General features: G+C 39.5%; 2 protein-coding genes across 10 annotated transcripts in view; one reads left to right on the top strand and one right to left on the bottom strand.

Moving 5' to 3' along the window:
• The window catches only part of PHYHIPL (phytanoyl-CoA 2-hydroxylase interacting protein like), a 54,657-nt gene extending 45,968 nt beyond the window's left edge, over window positions 1-8,689 (top strand). For all 4 annotated transcript variants that reach the window (XM_056494962.1, XM_056494960.1, XM_056494961.1 and 1 more), the window contains exons 3-5: window positions 1,261-1,435; window positions 2,032-2,149; window positions 5,511-8,689. In XM_056494962.1, coding sequence (XP_056350937.1) covers window positions 1,261-1,435; window positions 2,032-2,149; window positions 5,511-6,045 — 828 coding nt within the window. In that variant the 3' untranslated portion in view covers window positions 6,046-8,689. The remainder of the gene's footprint in view (window positions 1-1,260; window positions 1,436-2,031; window positions 2,150-5,510) is intronic.
• The window catches only part of FAM13C (family with sequence similarity 13 member C), an 81,205-nt gene continuing 73,818 nt past the window's right edge, over window positions 8,382-15,768 (bottom strand). For 4 of the 6 annotated variants that reach the window (XM_056494943.1, XM_056494945.1, XM_056494946.1 and 1 more), the window contains 4 exons: window positions 12,275-12,370; window positions 10,833-11,032; window positions 9,286-9,387; window positions 8,382-8,505 (listed from right to left, as the gene is read on the bottom strand). In XM_056494943.1, coding sequence (XP_056350918.1) covers window positions 8,382-8,505; window positions 9,286-9,387; window positions 10,833-11,032; window positions 12,275-12,370 — 522 coding nt within the window. The remainder of the gene's footprint in view (window positions 8,506-9,285; window positions 9,388-10,832; window positions 11,033-12,274; window positions 12,371-15,768) is intronic. The other 2 variants (XM_056494944.1, XM_056494948.1) reach the window with 1 other exon arrangement.

The following is a 15,768-nucleotide window of genomic DNA, read 5'->3' as shown; positions in this document are numbered from 1 at the left end:
TAAAGTTTCACTCAACTATTATCTGATTTAAAGAAGAATTGGTAAAAGAGAAATTCCGACAACAAAATTTTACCCTGGATTATCACTCAATTTCATCAATTCGTGTAATATCCCAAGCTGCCAATTTTACAGAAACTGAAGATAATTTTTTGTTGATAGGAAAACAAAAGGAGAAAGATCCTTTTCCATAATACAAGACAAGGAAAAAAAATCCTTCGAGTCTTGCTTAGAGATCATGAGAAAATATCTCCCTTTTATTCCTTTTTTCCTTAAAGGACTACTATCTTAGTATTTACAGGAAGATGATTGTGGACTAGTATTTATAGGTGGACAGTTAAGGATGTAATTTGAAGTGCCCACTTTTCACATGGCAGCAGTCTTACTATTCTGGTATTACTGGTGAATATTCAATAATAAATATCCCTCATTCTATCACAGCTCCTCAGATACGCTACAGAGAATCATTCAACTCCATTGTGAGTCCTTCCTCCACAGTTCTAGCATAAACTGTCCCATTCTTCAATTTTTTCTGTGCCTTGGTGGTCTGTACCAAAGTCTTTGGTACCATAGAAATCCAGTATTTCAACTACAACAAGCAGCGATTTTTCTTGGTTGCACCCTGGGCCTGTGATATACTGGAAGAGTAAAACAGAGGATCTGAAGGGGCAGTAGAGGGGAAATCAAGAGGTTCAGAGATAGGCACAAGCTCTTTGGCTTCTTCTGGCCATTTCTGTACAGAAGGGTATTTTGAAAGATGTGAACCAGCAGTAGCTACTCTGCAATGTGTTTAATTGAAATTTAGTTTGGAAGGTAGCAGCAGCAGTGTAGCTGGACTGATTGACAGCAGGAGGGATTTTGTTTGATTACACTGACTGAAAGAAAACAATGATAGCACAAGAAGCTCTTAAATTAAGACACCTTTGTTTTCAGTAACATGTCTTTTGTTTGCATAAGTAAGCACAAATGGCCCCAGTCTAAATTATATATTTGGGCTATATATAATAGTATTACTCTACAGTCACTTGGAACAAATAATTAATTCACATGCAAGTTGTTCCCATGTGTCTTAGAACAGACCTTACACCACTGTCCTCTGCCACTGCTCACTTTGGTGCACCAACAAACCGGGAAGTAATGCAAGCTTGCAGAGAAGAGCCAGTGGCTGGGAACTACACTGCAAAAGCAGTGAAGGAAAGGGTGGCAGATTGGTTTGATTTCACTGCTGACTTGTGTGTCATTTGGCCCTTTTGTTTGTGTCAGGATGTCCCCACCAAGCTGGTGGCCAAGGCTGTCCCTCTGCCCATGACGGTGCGCGGGCACTGGTTCCTGAGCCCCCGGACGGAGTACACGGTAGCGGTGCAGACGGCCTCCAAGCAGGTCGATGGCGATTACGTCGTTTCAGAGTGGAGTGAAATCATTGAGTTTTGCACCGCAGGTAACAGTGCTGAGGGATCTTGTTCCACAGGCTGGAGTCCATTAATGCTGGCTCTGCTGCCAGTGCCAACTGTGCTTTTATTAATAAGACTTCCTTTGGATGTCCATGACCTGCTGTCACTTTGCATTCCTGTGTGAAAGTTGAGGATTGAGGCAAGCTCAGTGTGAATCCCATATTGGTTGGGAAGCCATTTAAGCTGGGTCCTAAGCAAGCCTTGTTAGTACTTGTTGGTAATTGGTATTTGGCTCACAACCAGTTATATTGTAGCAAACAGTTTGTCAACTGATATGAGCAGAGAGGGCAGTCTGGACCTCCACTGCAGTCCTGAATACAGGAAACCAGCTCTAACATAGGAAACTCTGAGCTGGAAGCTGCTGTAGGCTGGCAGAGCCTTTGTTAGGAAGGAGTAGGGAGAATCACAGGTGCCTGCTCCTGCCATTTGATTTGCTTGTTGCCACTGTTGAAAACTAGGGCATGATGTGATGTATATTAGCGAGATTATATTCCTAGATTTTAGTCCACATGTGTCTGTGGCTTTTGGAAAGTCTTGTGTTTTTTCCTGCCCTATGTACTAGCAGTTTGTCTTTCCTTTCCAGATTATTCAAAAGTTCACCTAACACAGCTGTTGGAAAAAGCTGAAGTGATTGCAGGCCGTATGCTTAAACTGTCTGTTTTTTATCGGAATCAGCACAAAGAATACTTTGATTATGTCAGGTAAGAAACTAAACTTATACAAAGTACTTTGGCAAACTGAAGAGGTAATGAAAATAAGTAAATAGAGACAGCTGTGCTAAAGCTAGAGCAGAATGGCTGTATGCTTTATAGCCCAGAGGCTTCAGAGGAAGGCAAAGAATAAAATACAGCTCATTTGTTTCACCTTGCTTAACTCATCACTTCCATTAGGCAATAAGTCTGTGTTTTGAAGCAGAAACTGAGGTATTCATAGGGCCAAAGCATCTGTAGTCATAATGGAGAGTTTGGTAGCCAAATATTTCCATTGTACTGAGAAATAAGAAGTGAGGTGTCTGAGAGCAGGAGTGTACAACAGTGTGCATAGGTGTTTGCATGCATGTAAGAGTTTCATCTCAAATATTTGCTCTCCATGTACAACCATCCCATTTCCATGCCCAAACACAGACTCTGCAATATGAATGTTAATTTATAGTCCATGTGGGGAGGATAGGGCAATATGTTTAAACAGTGTTAAAACACCATGCTTCAGTTGGAATGAAGAAACAGAATAGCTGGAGGTAGGTTCCTGTTCTGTTAGAGACCCAGTGTGCCCTCCACATGGAGTTGGAAGTGTGAGTATAAGAGAAAAGCAGACTTTTTGATAGAAGGATCATGTGCTGCATGAGCAGGAGCAGCCACACAGGGCAACCTTCTTCTGTTAGAAGAACATGGATGAGAGGTAAGCAGTGTGTTAGAAGGCTGCAGCACTGACTGCGCTTCTTTAATATTCATTGGGAGATGGGGCTCCTGCTGGGCCACATAGCTTCAGTGTAATGGGAATGTCACACTGGTACCTGCCTAGAATGGAAAGGTTTTAAAACAACTCAAGGCAATCCAGCTTCAAAGAACAGACTCCACTGCATTTGGAAACATTCCTGCTTTGTAGTAATGGGTATCTGATTTATTCCAAGAGTGTATTGGATATTGCAAAGCAATGTGTTTTGGAAGGATTATTTTATTGCACAAAGGGACAAAGCTGCAAAACTCAGTGGAGATAGAGAATAAATTGCAGTTGTTGAGGTTCTTTGAGGTCCACATAAACCACTGCTGCCATCCTGGGCTGGATACCACAGAAGGGAAATGCCTGTGCCATTCTGATCCTTATGTTGCTTTGTTTTCAGCTGTGTAACCGTAGTGCATCTGTCTGTGTTCATTAGTGTTGAAAATTGCCTCTGAGGTGCATTTATAGCTATGAGTTTGGCCTTGTTCTGCCAAATGTGACTCTGACTGTTTGCAGTCTATCTGTTCCCTTTCTTCCTGTTAAGTTCTTTCTTGGTTTGACACCAATTGAGATGAGTTTGTTTTCCCTCTGTTAGTGAGCTGGAGAGAAAAAAACTGTTTTACCAGTGGGAAGCTACAATACCAGAACTGGCTGATGGTCATCTCTTTTGATCAGAAATAGACTAATACAGTCACAAGAGCTAATCCTTCGCCAGTACACCCATCTGTTTATTCTGTTAGAAACTCTAACCACATGCTTCCTATTAGGGAAAATTCCTTGTCATCCCGTGCCTGCCAGTGGCCTCCGGTGTCATCACACAGCCTGGAAAAGCTCTGGTAGCATTGGTAAACAGGCAACTGCTCCTGGTGCCAAAGCAGCAACCCCTAAATGGAGGGTTTGAGGTGACAGCTCAGAAGGGATGTTTGTGTCACTGCAGCTTACCTAGGCTGGGAGTGCCACAAAACAGCTCAGATCCCCTGAAAAGGTGACCTATAATTAGCCTAATTGGCCACTGGATGTCAGTATCTTGCCACAGAAATGAAACCTCCTTTCTCAGAATGAAGCCTGACTTTTCAGGTTGCAGAGGTTTCAGGTGGTTATTTAAGCTCATTCAACCTTTTATTTTTTGTCTTTTTTTCCCCTCCCTGGTAATCTCTTCAGTCTTAAAATACTGATTCTACCCCCCATTCTAATCAATGTCTTATGAAATAGGGCTTGAGACAATAAGTAGGGAGCATTTGAATGGCTCAGAAAACTTCTAAAATGTATCTTAGAGTAAAAGTAAGATGTACTGCTGAGGAGATTACAAATAATGGAAAAAAATAATCACAGCTGGAGATATTACTGAGTTGTTTTGTTAGAGCAGTTTTGTAATGTATACACTGAGTTTGTTTGCTTTGATTGCCACCTCCCATTTTAACAAAGCAAAACCTTCTCCCACACAGCACCATTTTACACGGACTTGTTGCAAGTTAAAAGCAAGGAGAGGACAGTCTTTCTTGGCTAGTTTCCTCTCTCCTAAAAGAAGGAAAGAAGGAAAACAGGGAAAAAAAAAAAAAAAAGTAGAATCATAAGACTCTCCAGCCCTGCAGCCTCATGCATTTTTAATCTGTCATGTCAGAGAGTATAAAGACATTATTCTAAGGGTACATAGCAAATATGGTGTTTTCCCCTTAAAAAAGGAGATGGTTCCCTTTCAGGTATCACGTGGTTGCAGATGCAGAGGGAGCCAAAGCTGCCACTGGAGCACTTCCAGAGCTTCCATACTGGGGAATGCCCTCCTATACATAATAGGTGCTAAGAAGGGTTAGAGGGGGAGTATTCTCCTGAATTTAGCAACCTAGTGCTGCTGAGCGCAATTTGGGATTTGAGTTTTTAAAATTCACTTGTTCATTGTGCATTTCTTTTCACTGGAATGAAATTGACCTAAGGGAAAAAAAAAACAAAATAAAAAAAAAAGTTAGTCTTTTTTTCCTCTTAGGACTAGTGACTGTAGAAGCTGGATCCCAACCAAAGTGGAAACTAACCAAATTGCCTAATTCTCTGTGCCCAGCTCTGCACTGATTGAAGTCAGCAGTAGACCAATTAGACTTGAAATGATCATTTGGGGACAAAAAAATACTGGCAGACAGTACATTCTTTCCTATAACCTCTCTGAAAAGCATCCTTCAGAAATAACTTTCTGAAGTAGAAAACTGGCAGTTTTCTACATGACATATATACTTCTTGTGCTAAAAATACATATTAACAAACAGTATATTCAGCCTATGGAGACTAACTTGCAATATTCAACATGCATTTATTGTTAGAAATGTAGTGTAAGTCGGAACAAATCAGCTAATTAAAGATATTTGTAGTTTGAGGGCTTTTATGTTTGCATTTTTTTTTGCCTGCTTATGATGCCCAGACAGCTGACAGAGAAGGCAGGAACTGCAGATTTTACCCTTGAGAAGGAATTATTCTAGCTCTTCCCAAGTCTGATGTCCAACTCTAACCCTGGGTTTCAGTTTAATAGTTTTCCTTTGTGTCCCTTCAGTCCTGTTTCCAAACAGGAATGTCCTAACTTGACACTTTTTCTTTACCATGTGTACAAAATAAACAATACCAGTCCTTCATTTGTAGAGAGCATCATGGGAATGCTATGCAGCCCTCTGTTAAGGATAACAGTGGCAGCCATGGCTCTCCGATCAGTGGGAAGCTGGAAGGCATCTTCTTTAGCTGCAACACTGAGTTTAACACTGGGAAGCCACCCCAAGATTCACCCTATGGAAGATACAGGTATGAGATTGCAGCTGAAAAACTCTTCAACCCAAATACTAACTTGTACTTTGGAGACTTCTACTGCATGTACACAGCCTACCACTACGTCATCCTCGTGATCGCCCCGGTGGGGTCACCAGGAGATGAGTTCTGTAAGCAGCGCCTTCCCCAGCTAAATATAAAAGATAACAAATTTCTGACCTGTGATGAAGAAGATGGGGTCATGGTTTACCATCATGCCCAGGATGTAATTTTGGAAGTAATTTACACTGATCCTGTGGATCTCTCCCTTGGCACAGTTGCAGAAATTACTGGTCACCAACTTATGAGCTTGTCTACTGCAAATGCAAAGAAAGATCCCAGCTGCAAGACCTGCAATATCAGTGTTGGACGTTAAAACTTCCCTCATTCCTTAGGAGCCTTCAAACCTCTGTTGCCCATTTCCATAGTCAGACAATTCTGTCAGAAGCATGCACATGCCGCTGTCACCAAAAGCAACTACCAGTCTTCAAAATCTCCAGTAGCCTTCTTAGGATTTCTTCTCTCCCTCCTTCCCTTCTGTTCCCCCGATGCTTTAAATGATTAGAAGTCCTGGATTTCTTTCTGGCAACCATTTATACCTAGATGCTGCAAAACTTGTTTTCTGTTTCTTGCCAAACATAACAAAATCCTATATAAACTGCTTTAGCAAAATAAAAATAACTGCTTATAAATGGTGTTTAAATATGCATTCATTTTAACTACTGAACAAGTACTGGGATAACTGAACAGCATGAAAGGTTGTAATTGCAGCATGATTTGAATTTCAGAGCCTAGAAATGTCAGCACTTCCAACGTGTTGTTTGACGGTGTTATTTATGTTATTTATATTAGCTAACTGAAAACAGAAACTGTGTCTCGACATAATAAATATAATAGAAAAATATTTTATTTGTACCGTTGTATAAAATATTATACAATCATATAGAATATATAGATTACATTTTAATATCAATTGTATACATGTCATTAAATCATTTTCCCTTATCAAAGATGTAGTTTGTAAACTTCAAATAGCTCTGTATCTGTTCCTGTTGCTCTAGATGACTTTAATTAAAACAGATTTATGAAGACCATTTCTGATTCATAAAAGTTAAGTTATAAATTATTAAATCAGTACACTGAAACAACAAGTGGCTGCAAAATAAAAAGTTCATTTTTTAGTGTTCATATTTTTTCCTCCATACTTGAAGATGTGTACATCTTCCAAATCATGCCATTACATACTAGGTAAATACAAACATGGTTGGTACATAATAGGCTTTATATAATCACAATCTTCTTACCAAGATAGAAAACAGGTTGCTTATACTATGTGGTCAGTACAAAAGGACAGGGCAAAGCGAAACACTCAACATGATTCAGCTGCTTCCAGTAACTTTTTTTTTTTCCCTTTAAGTAATTCTTCCCTTCTTTCTGTCTGGGCTAGGAATTTCCCAGAATCCCTGCTTTCATTTCTAGTACAAAACCTGCTGATAATCCTTCTATTACTAGTCCACTTTTCACACCAATGGCCTATCACAAACAATGACAATTCTCCTTAATATTACCAATTGTAGTGCTCTGAAAGTTAAGAAAGATGTGTAATTCCAAGGGAAAAATAATTTTTCATAACCTTATTTTCAGTAAACAAGAAGTCTAGCAGTCCTCATCAGGTAACTGTGGCACTCACTTATATACCATGTACTTTATCTATCCAAAATATCTTAGCATAATGCAGTAATCTAGTCCTGCTTTTATATATATATATGTGGCAATTTATAACACAAGAAGTACTTCAACATTTTACAAAGTGCATGCGTCTAAACGAGCTTTGGTAGTTAGAGAAGCAAATGTTATAGCATCAGGCAAACCAAAGTGCAAAGGTTAATAGAGAAATCAAAATTAGCATGTAGTTAACTGATCTATTTACTGACTTTTAAATTCTGTGAGCCAGGTCCTGTGAACTAATGAAAAAGACAGCAGCCAGTACATTTGTTCCATCTTTTCTCAGCAAGCCTGTAGCTGTTGCATTTTGCCAAGCACTTTCTCTTATTCCTATAGTTCTATTTGGCAGTCATATTCTGGACTTTTCTTGCATAAGCAGCATCACTGCTCTACTCCTGGCACTGCTTCTTCCTATGCACCTTTCTTTGAAATCACTGGAATTGAATGGCAACTCTGTCTTGAGAGCTAGAGTATCTTCTGAGTTTTTCCTTCACTCACTTTAATTCATTTCTTTTAATCTAGTGAATCAACACCTTAAGAGTCAACATTACTAATTAGTTATAACACATGTTATTTCTGGAAAGAAACGTGTGGCATGTTAGCATGTACTATGATGTACATGCTAAAAACCTGCAGAACATTTCCTCACCCTTTTAGAGCAGGTCAAACTGAGAATCTACATTACTTCAATGTCCTTTTAATTTCTTAACATTCTCACAGTGCACTTCAAGGTTTTTTTCAAAAGGAAAAATATATACTATAGTCCACTCACCCGTGCTAATATTCTTGCATATTGCTGTCCTCTCTCATCACAGTTATTACAATTGGTAAAGTGCATCAAAAATCTCAGTGTGTCAAATAATCGTGCAGCAGACCAAGACCTGTAAAATTACTCTCTCTTTTTCATTACTTTTTTGTTTGTTTGGATTTTTTTTCTTTTTTCTTATTTTTTTCCCTAGAGAACAATATTACAGCATTGCATTCACTTCAAATGGTTTTGGAAATATCATGCTTACTGATGAGAACCTCCAGGAGCCTGATTTTAGCTTTTGTGTGCTTGTATTCAGAGTATTCCTCAGCCATTGGCACCCGATCTTCTTTCTGAGGACTCCTATGAAAAGCAAATAAAAGTACCATCACTTTTTATGAGTAAGAGGAGAAACAGTCTTAAAAATTAATTCTGCAACAACTGATGAGGATTGGGGGTTTTTTTACTAACTGTAAATGACTAAAGATAATTTGAAAAGACCAAAAACTCTATTATACAGAAATAAAATTATATTTAAAATACTGAATTTTCATATACCAGACAACATTCTTGACAGCTGTGAAAGCATAATTACTTGATCTTCAAATATGCAGAGATGTCATAACAGTGCTTTGAAAACTGTTACCAGTCACCACTTTTACTAGTGCCCATATACACCATGGTTTTCAACAAAAATGTTTGCTAAATGAAGACGAGGAAAAACAGAGTGGAAAATGGCCAGTATTTAATTCTGGATTTAAAAACCAGTGGCTTCTGGCTTTAAAATCTGCCTGTTTGAAAATGGCCCAATTTCCAAGTCTATTCTCTGCAGACTGACATCCTCAGAGATTTTTAGCAGCCTCCCTTCAGCTCAGAGAATATCCTGTGCTGAGGTGGGGTTTATGCCCATTGCAGGCATGTACTGGAAGATCCCCAAATCCTGGCTTTCCTCACAGAAGACCACATTTTGAAGGAACTAAGCAGAGAGATAGATGGACATCTCCAGAGACAAGACATCTCCAGGGTATTTTCCAGCCCTTAGGTGCAGCCCCTTAGGCCTTCTCACGCCAGTGTCACCCTCACAGAGAAAAACACCCCTGCCCAGGTCCCAAAGGGGACAAGGAGAGGGCTCTGCTGAGTTACCTTCCTGTCTGTTTGTAGAACTGCTCCTCAAACTCTCGAAGAGCTTTGCGAAGTCTCTTCTTATCAGCTCTTGTTTCTCTGAGATGTTCAAGCAGAACAGGCCTGTGAAACAGAGACATGAACATGAAACCCCTTGAGCTTGGGAGGGTTGTCAAAGCCCTGGATTTGGGTAGCAGAGAGCTTCTGCTCTGGGACTTTGGCAGGCACTGACCAGAGCCCTCAGACATTCCATCATACTCCATACACGGGTGTACTCCTTCCCTTCTACTGGTATTCCAGCTGAGACAGGGAATGCAGAGACTCTGGTCAACAGAGGAGAAGCATTCAGGACTCAGCCTTGATACTGGTCTTAATTCCCTGTGGAATTAATGGAATTAATTAATGGAATTCCCTGTGGAAATCCATTAAGAATTACAGGGCTCAGTATCTCACAGGAGGAAGTACTGTAACTGAATTCAAGTCAACATCCAAGCCCTGCTCCTATTTGTAGCTATTCCCAATCATTACTGTGATGCACTGGAAATGCTAATGGTACCCAGAAGCATCATTTTTCGGGGCCGTGTTTTAGCTAGTGTTTGGAGAATAAGGGTTTTAAGCAGAGAGAGAATTCTGTTATGACATTTGTTCATGGTAGTTTGTTGTTTTGTTTTTGTTTTGTTTTTTTTTTTTTTTTTGCATAATGACAAAATGCACAGAAATATCTTCCCAGCATTCATGAGCTAACTATTGTGAACATAGTTGAGTTAAATAGAAATCTAATTAATTTTAATTTGATTTCTATAGTTAGTGTCTAGTTGGCTTCATTTATGCACCTCCAATCAAAACACAAAAGAAAGATGCCATCCCCTAAGGTGTGAGAATATATGTGTTCCTGGAAGGCACAGTCTTCAACAAATTACTTTTCTCTTCCTGGAGACAAAAAGTTGGCACAAAGTTGTTTGAATAAACAGCTCAAACCACCAGTATGCTGCCCAAACAGTGAAATTCCTCTGCTTCCTCTCTCCCATAAGAAAAGGGCTTGGAACATAAGCCCTATGGGGAATGGCTGAGGGAGATGGAGTTGTTTAGCTTGGAGAAAAGGAGACTCAGAGGTGACCTTTTCACTCTCTACAAGTTCCTGAAAGGTGGTTGTAGTCTGATGAGTGTTGGTCTCTTTCCCCAGGCAGCAACCAACTGAAGTGCAGGATGCAGTCTCAAGCTATAGGTTGGATATAAGGAAGAAGTTTTTTACAGAAAGAATAATAAAGTATTGGAATGTTTTGCCTGGGGAGGTGGTGGAGTCACCATCCCTGGATGTATTTTAAAATAGACTGCATGTGGCACTGGTGCCATGGTTTAGTTGAAGTGTTAGGGTGTGGGTTGGACTTGATCTTTGAGGTTTCTTCCAACCTGTGATACTGTGAAAACACTGAATCACTCCTTTGGTACAGAATATATTTATGCAACAGGTATAGCTCATATTTCTCTTACAGCCTCGTATTTAACTTACAAAGTCTAAAAGAAATGTTTTAAAACATTGGTGGGGGGAGGGGGAAGAGAGAACTTACATTGTTGCCTCATGTAAATTGGACATAGACAAGGCTGTTTGCCTATAAACTTTCTTTTCATCCAGAGGTGAAATACGTGCAGGCTCACTCTCCTCCTGCGAGTAACACAGATGCTCCTCCACAGGGAAGCAAGACATTGGACCAGATGATAAATCATGGCTGCTTTGAGAATGGTCTTCATCTGAGTCTTCCTCCTCCTGCTTAGGAAATGCAAAACATTATCAAATTAACTGTTTAAATTACAGTATTTACAGTAATAGGCTGACAACATAAAGAATTAGGATCTGACTTCCTGGATGTATTCATTGAAACATTACACATACTGAAAGGTTTACCAGGTCTACCTGAGGCTGTTCATGAAAGAACTTCTGGGGTCTCTGGGTTACTGTGTATTGCCTACCAGAAGTAAAAAGGACAGAAGCTGGCCCTGCTCCAAAGTATCTCCAGCCAGCAATTTATTTCTGTCTGCTCAAAAGCCCTTACATACAGCAAAGATTTAAGTAACGTTCTGTATTTATGTAAGCAGTGCAGCCTGGCTGGAACTTGTACTACTCTTACATACACATCTCCTGTGTGTATATTATACACAGATGTTTTGACTGTAAAAAGAGTTGGAGGAGAGATTCCACTGTTTTATAGCTACTAATGTTAACTACTGAAATAGACTGATATTGGTGTCTTGCTCGCATTCCTCCATCCTCAGAAAAGAGCTGAGGTATTGAAACTAAGGCTTAAACATAAGACCTCCATAGGGAAAAGCTCCTAACAAGTAACACTTAGGGGAAATTTCAGTGAAATTTTTCAGTGAAATACCTATGTGCCAGTGTGCAAAGCTTTGCACTGCGATTTTTCAAAGATGTGTAAATTTACACTGCCATCAACAAGGCAATAATAATTTTTAAAATTGACCTAGTCTCAATTACTATTAGATTAGTATTTTTAGTAGATGTGCTAATTAACTTCCAGGTAGCCAGATTCCACTGCCTTCACTCACTATGAGACCAGTACTGTTCCATTGCACTAAGATATTATTAAAGTACTACAAATTGCATACATGTGCTGCATGATTGATAAAAACATTGTTAATGGGATACAGAAGTTAGATATACTGACAGCAAAGTCCTTCATGGGAAGAGAGATGTTTCCTTCTGTGTTGCAGATGTTTGCTACATTGGAAAACTAATGCCAGCCTTCTGTGTCCTACCCAGCCCACTAAAGTTCTTGCCTCAGAAACTCTTGCTGTACATTGGAACCTCTGCCATCATAGAAATTGAATTTTACAGAGCATTTGCTCTATTTGAAGTATCAACACCTTGTATGAACCAATGAGCAGGTTTTTTAGGTATCAGTAGCTCTATTATTGCTAAATGGACATACAGATACAAATCAAACACAGCATTTTGTATGTTTCCTTGACAATGGATGAATTCTTTCCAACTTACAATTGTTGTGATCAAAGACGGAGTGGCCAGAAGTTTCTTGATAATTCTGTATCTATCATAAAGAGGTTTCATGAGGCTCTTTTCTTGCTTAGTTACCTAAAGAGAAATAATAACAAAACATAGCCTTCAAAAGTTTAAAAATAAAAAGTAAATTTAAAAGATTCTCATTTTCTCCTATAAAGATGAGAAAGGTTTTAGAAGAGTATGAGCAAATGTGTATTTTGCTTCAATAGATACTCCATGGGAGCTGTAATTTAATTGATGCAATTTCTAAAAAGGAAAGTGACAATCAATTTTCTAATAGAGAACCCAGTATGGTTTCCTCACTTTCTTGAGCCACACTGCCCAAGCAGAGGGTAAATTATTCTCTCTCTGAGGCTGCTGCTAGAGCAGTAGGAGTTTAGATGTGCTGCTGCTGTGCCTTGTATTGCCAGTTCACCTCCTTAGCTGTGATGGCAGCAGCAGAAATGCCAGAGCCTGCCTGGGACAAGCCACTCATCAGCCCAGTGGGATGGAGAGCACCAAGAACACGGCTCTGCATCCTGCACATGGAGCTGGCACTGTGCAGGGTTGCTGCGTGCATTCCTCACCAGAGCTGCCTTCCACAATGGGGATTTACTGTCTGTTCATTTGCTTTGTTCTAGGTCTTTCACTTGGAGCATTGATTTGAAAGAGAATATGTTTTTAAATCAGGTGTTAAAGGCCTGATCCAGCCACAAATGTTCACAAATACAAAAATACACCTTACGGAAAGTAGCTGTGCACAAGATTGACTTACTGCACTAAGGGAAAAAAACAAAACAAAACAAAACAAAACAAATTCCACAAGGAAAAAAACCCCAAAAACAAGACAAGCCCCTCCCCAGCCAACCAACCACCCACGCCACACCACCACACCCCCACAGTAACCTTTTCCTCACTGATAAATTGTCCAAATAGGGTCATTTGCTCCCTAGTCCACCATCAGCCTCTGCTCATCAGCTCCCACACCTATGAGCACTCATTGGGTGCATTTTCACTGATTTTTGGCACTGCAGAAATGCCCAGGTGCACCTGCTCAGATGAGTGAACACATGCATGGCTGGTCTGAAAAGACACAGACTGGCTGATGGCACAAACCATAGCCCCGAGCTGCTCAGACAAACAAATGCCTGGTCAGCAGGAGCAAGGGGGATGGTAGACAAACACAGGCTGCTGACACTGCACACGTCTGCCTGATGGAGTGCTTAGGGACCACTTCTAGAGCCACCCTTCACTGTGGAATGTCAGGGCTTGCTTATCCCAGCCCCGCCACTTCTCTTCCCCAGGCGTCTTGTTCCGTTTGACTGCAACACATAAGAGCTCCAAGGGATGCCAAACAAGCCAGAAGAGAAAATGTTTTTGCTTTAAACCTGGTCAGTCTCTGTCTGACCTTGTCAGGTAAGTCTGGATAAAGATGGTGCTGAGCCATACCAGAGAGCAGCAGGGCAAATGTCAGCTCCAGAACACTCCACTGTGTTTCAAGGCTGCTGTTACAGAGCTGCTTCAGCCCTGAGAAGAAACACCCTCTCTCAACCCTATGCTAAAAATGTGCCATTATTCTCTTTTCTATCTCTGAATCATGTATCTTTTACAGCTACATTGCACTAATTTCTCTCTTGTTTTCCTTCTTAGGAAATATAATTTCTTCATATCCTTGCATACTCACTCCTTCCCTCAGCTCTCATTCCAGGCCCAAAGAAGATGAAGAAAAATTAGGTCAGAATCAGATCATAATTTTAACAGCTGGCATATTTTTGGACAAACAGTGGTGCCAGTTCCCTTTTCCCCCTACCACAACTACTACTAGCCAGAAAAAGACATTCACAATAATACAGATAGTGATATCAAAAATAAATTCCTCAGCTGTATAGACAAATTTTCAAATCATCATCTCATCAATTTTGGCATTTTTTTGTTTGCACCTACATTCATCAATGAAATCCCTTGAATGGATTTTACATAATAGTTTAAGTCCTGCTGTGTAGTAAAGGCAAACACATACAACAGGTCATGTAATTTTGTAGATCGTATTTCAGATGGTGCCCTATATAAAACCTTCCTCAGCTGATAAGCATTCTAATCATAAATTATAGCAGAGCCAAATCTGCAGTGAATGTGTAATCTTCCAATTTAATCCTCAAATCTTGCATTTTCCAATCATGGAGAGATACAGAGCCACTTTTTATTTTACTTTAATTTCTAACATATAGACCAAATTCATCAGTATTAGGCAATAACATTTATACCTGAAAATTACTAAATAACTAAAATTATGTTAATTGTGTAAATGTAAATTTATCTAATTATATTTAATATACCAAAAATATTGGCTAGAGAAGTTAGATAATTTTTAATTCATCTATCTTTCTATGGCATACTTACAGGTTGTCCATGAATACTCTCAAAATATAGTAGATATTTCTGAAGATTGATATTTTCCATTTGCTTTTTTGTCCTATTTTAAAAAGTTATTTATAAGGTTATGAGTCAGGATTTCATGACAGCGGTACAGATATATATCTGTTTAATAATCTCTTCTTCCCTGATAAACATTAATAATTAACTCTATTTCTATCTGTGCTGAGGTCAATGGGGACTTGGCATTAACATAGCAAGAAAAGTGTCAAAAATTACACTACTTATATATTAAGTATGTTGAGTTGTAAAAAGTGAGAACAACCACCATTCTAGACAAAAAAGAAAGTTTAAAAAAAAAAAAAAACGCATAGATGGCATTCCTCAACTTTTTATTTATTCATCAAGAAAGAGAAATAGATTTGCCTTGGTTGGTAAGGAATGTAGAACAGAAAGACTTAGCAATGCAAACCCAACCTGTCATGGTAAACAGCTTATTTCTGTTCAAAAATTTCAGTATGGATCACTGGTACCAAAAGAACGTTGATTTTTTAGTGTTGGTGAATAATCAGTATTTGTGCAGGCATCTGCTTTGGGGAGCACACAGTGTAACAGATATTTGTCACCTCCCTTTCCCCAACAAGACCTGCTCTTGACAGTTGCATATTTTCACCTGGGCACACATGAAGTGTGTGAAGTCTGCCAGATCACAACAGAGCTGCTTGAGCCAGGGCTGAGTGTTCAGAGGTGTGGGGGATATGAAGTAATGTGAAGAACCATGGAGTTGAGGGCACACACACAAAGGGGGCCTTTCTGCAGAAAGCTGATGACAAGGGGGCTTTTAGTGACAACTTGGAGAAATACTTTTACTAATTAGACCCTACTTTTAAAAATATATCAACCCTGAAGAAGCAACACTCTTCTAATATCAGAGCACTTTGCTATTAACTTCAACAGGAGCAAATCCTTTTTTTTTTTTTGATGCTCAAATGCAAAAACAGTGCAGAGACATTAATCAGAACTGCTAATCACATTTTCCTAAAAGGTCTGCATAAGTTAATCACTCTAAAATCATCTGTCATTCATGTTAAGAGATGAGCTGCTAACTGAAGTGCAGG

Source organism: Oenanthe melanoleuca, chromosome 6, assembly GCF_029582105.1.
Source record: "Oenanthe melanoleuca isolate GR-GAL-2019-014 chromosome 6, OMel1.0, whole genome shotgun sequence".
NCBI classification, from domain to species: domain Eukaryota; kingdom Metazoa; phylum Chordata; class Aves; order Passeriformes; family Muscicapidae; genus Oenanthe; species Oenanthe melanoleuca.
The sequence above is the reverse complement of the archived record's forward strand: the minus strand, read 5'-3'. Positions and strand labels throughout refer to the sequence as shown.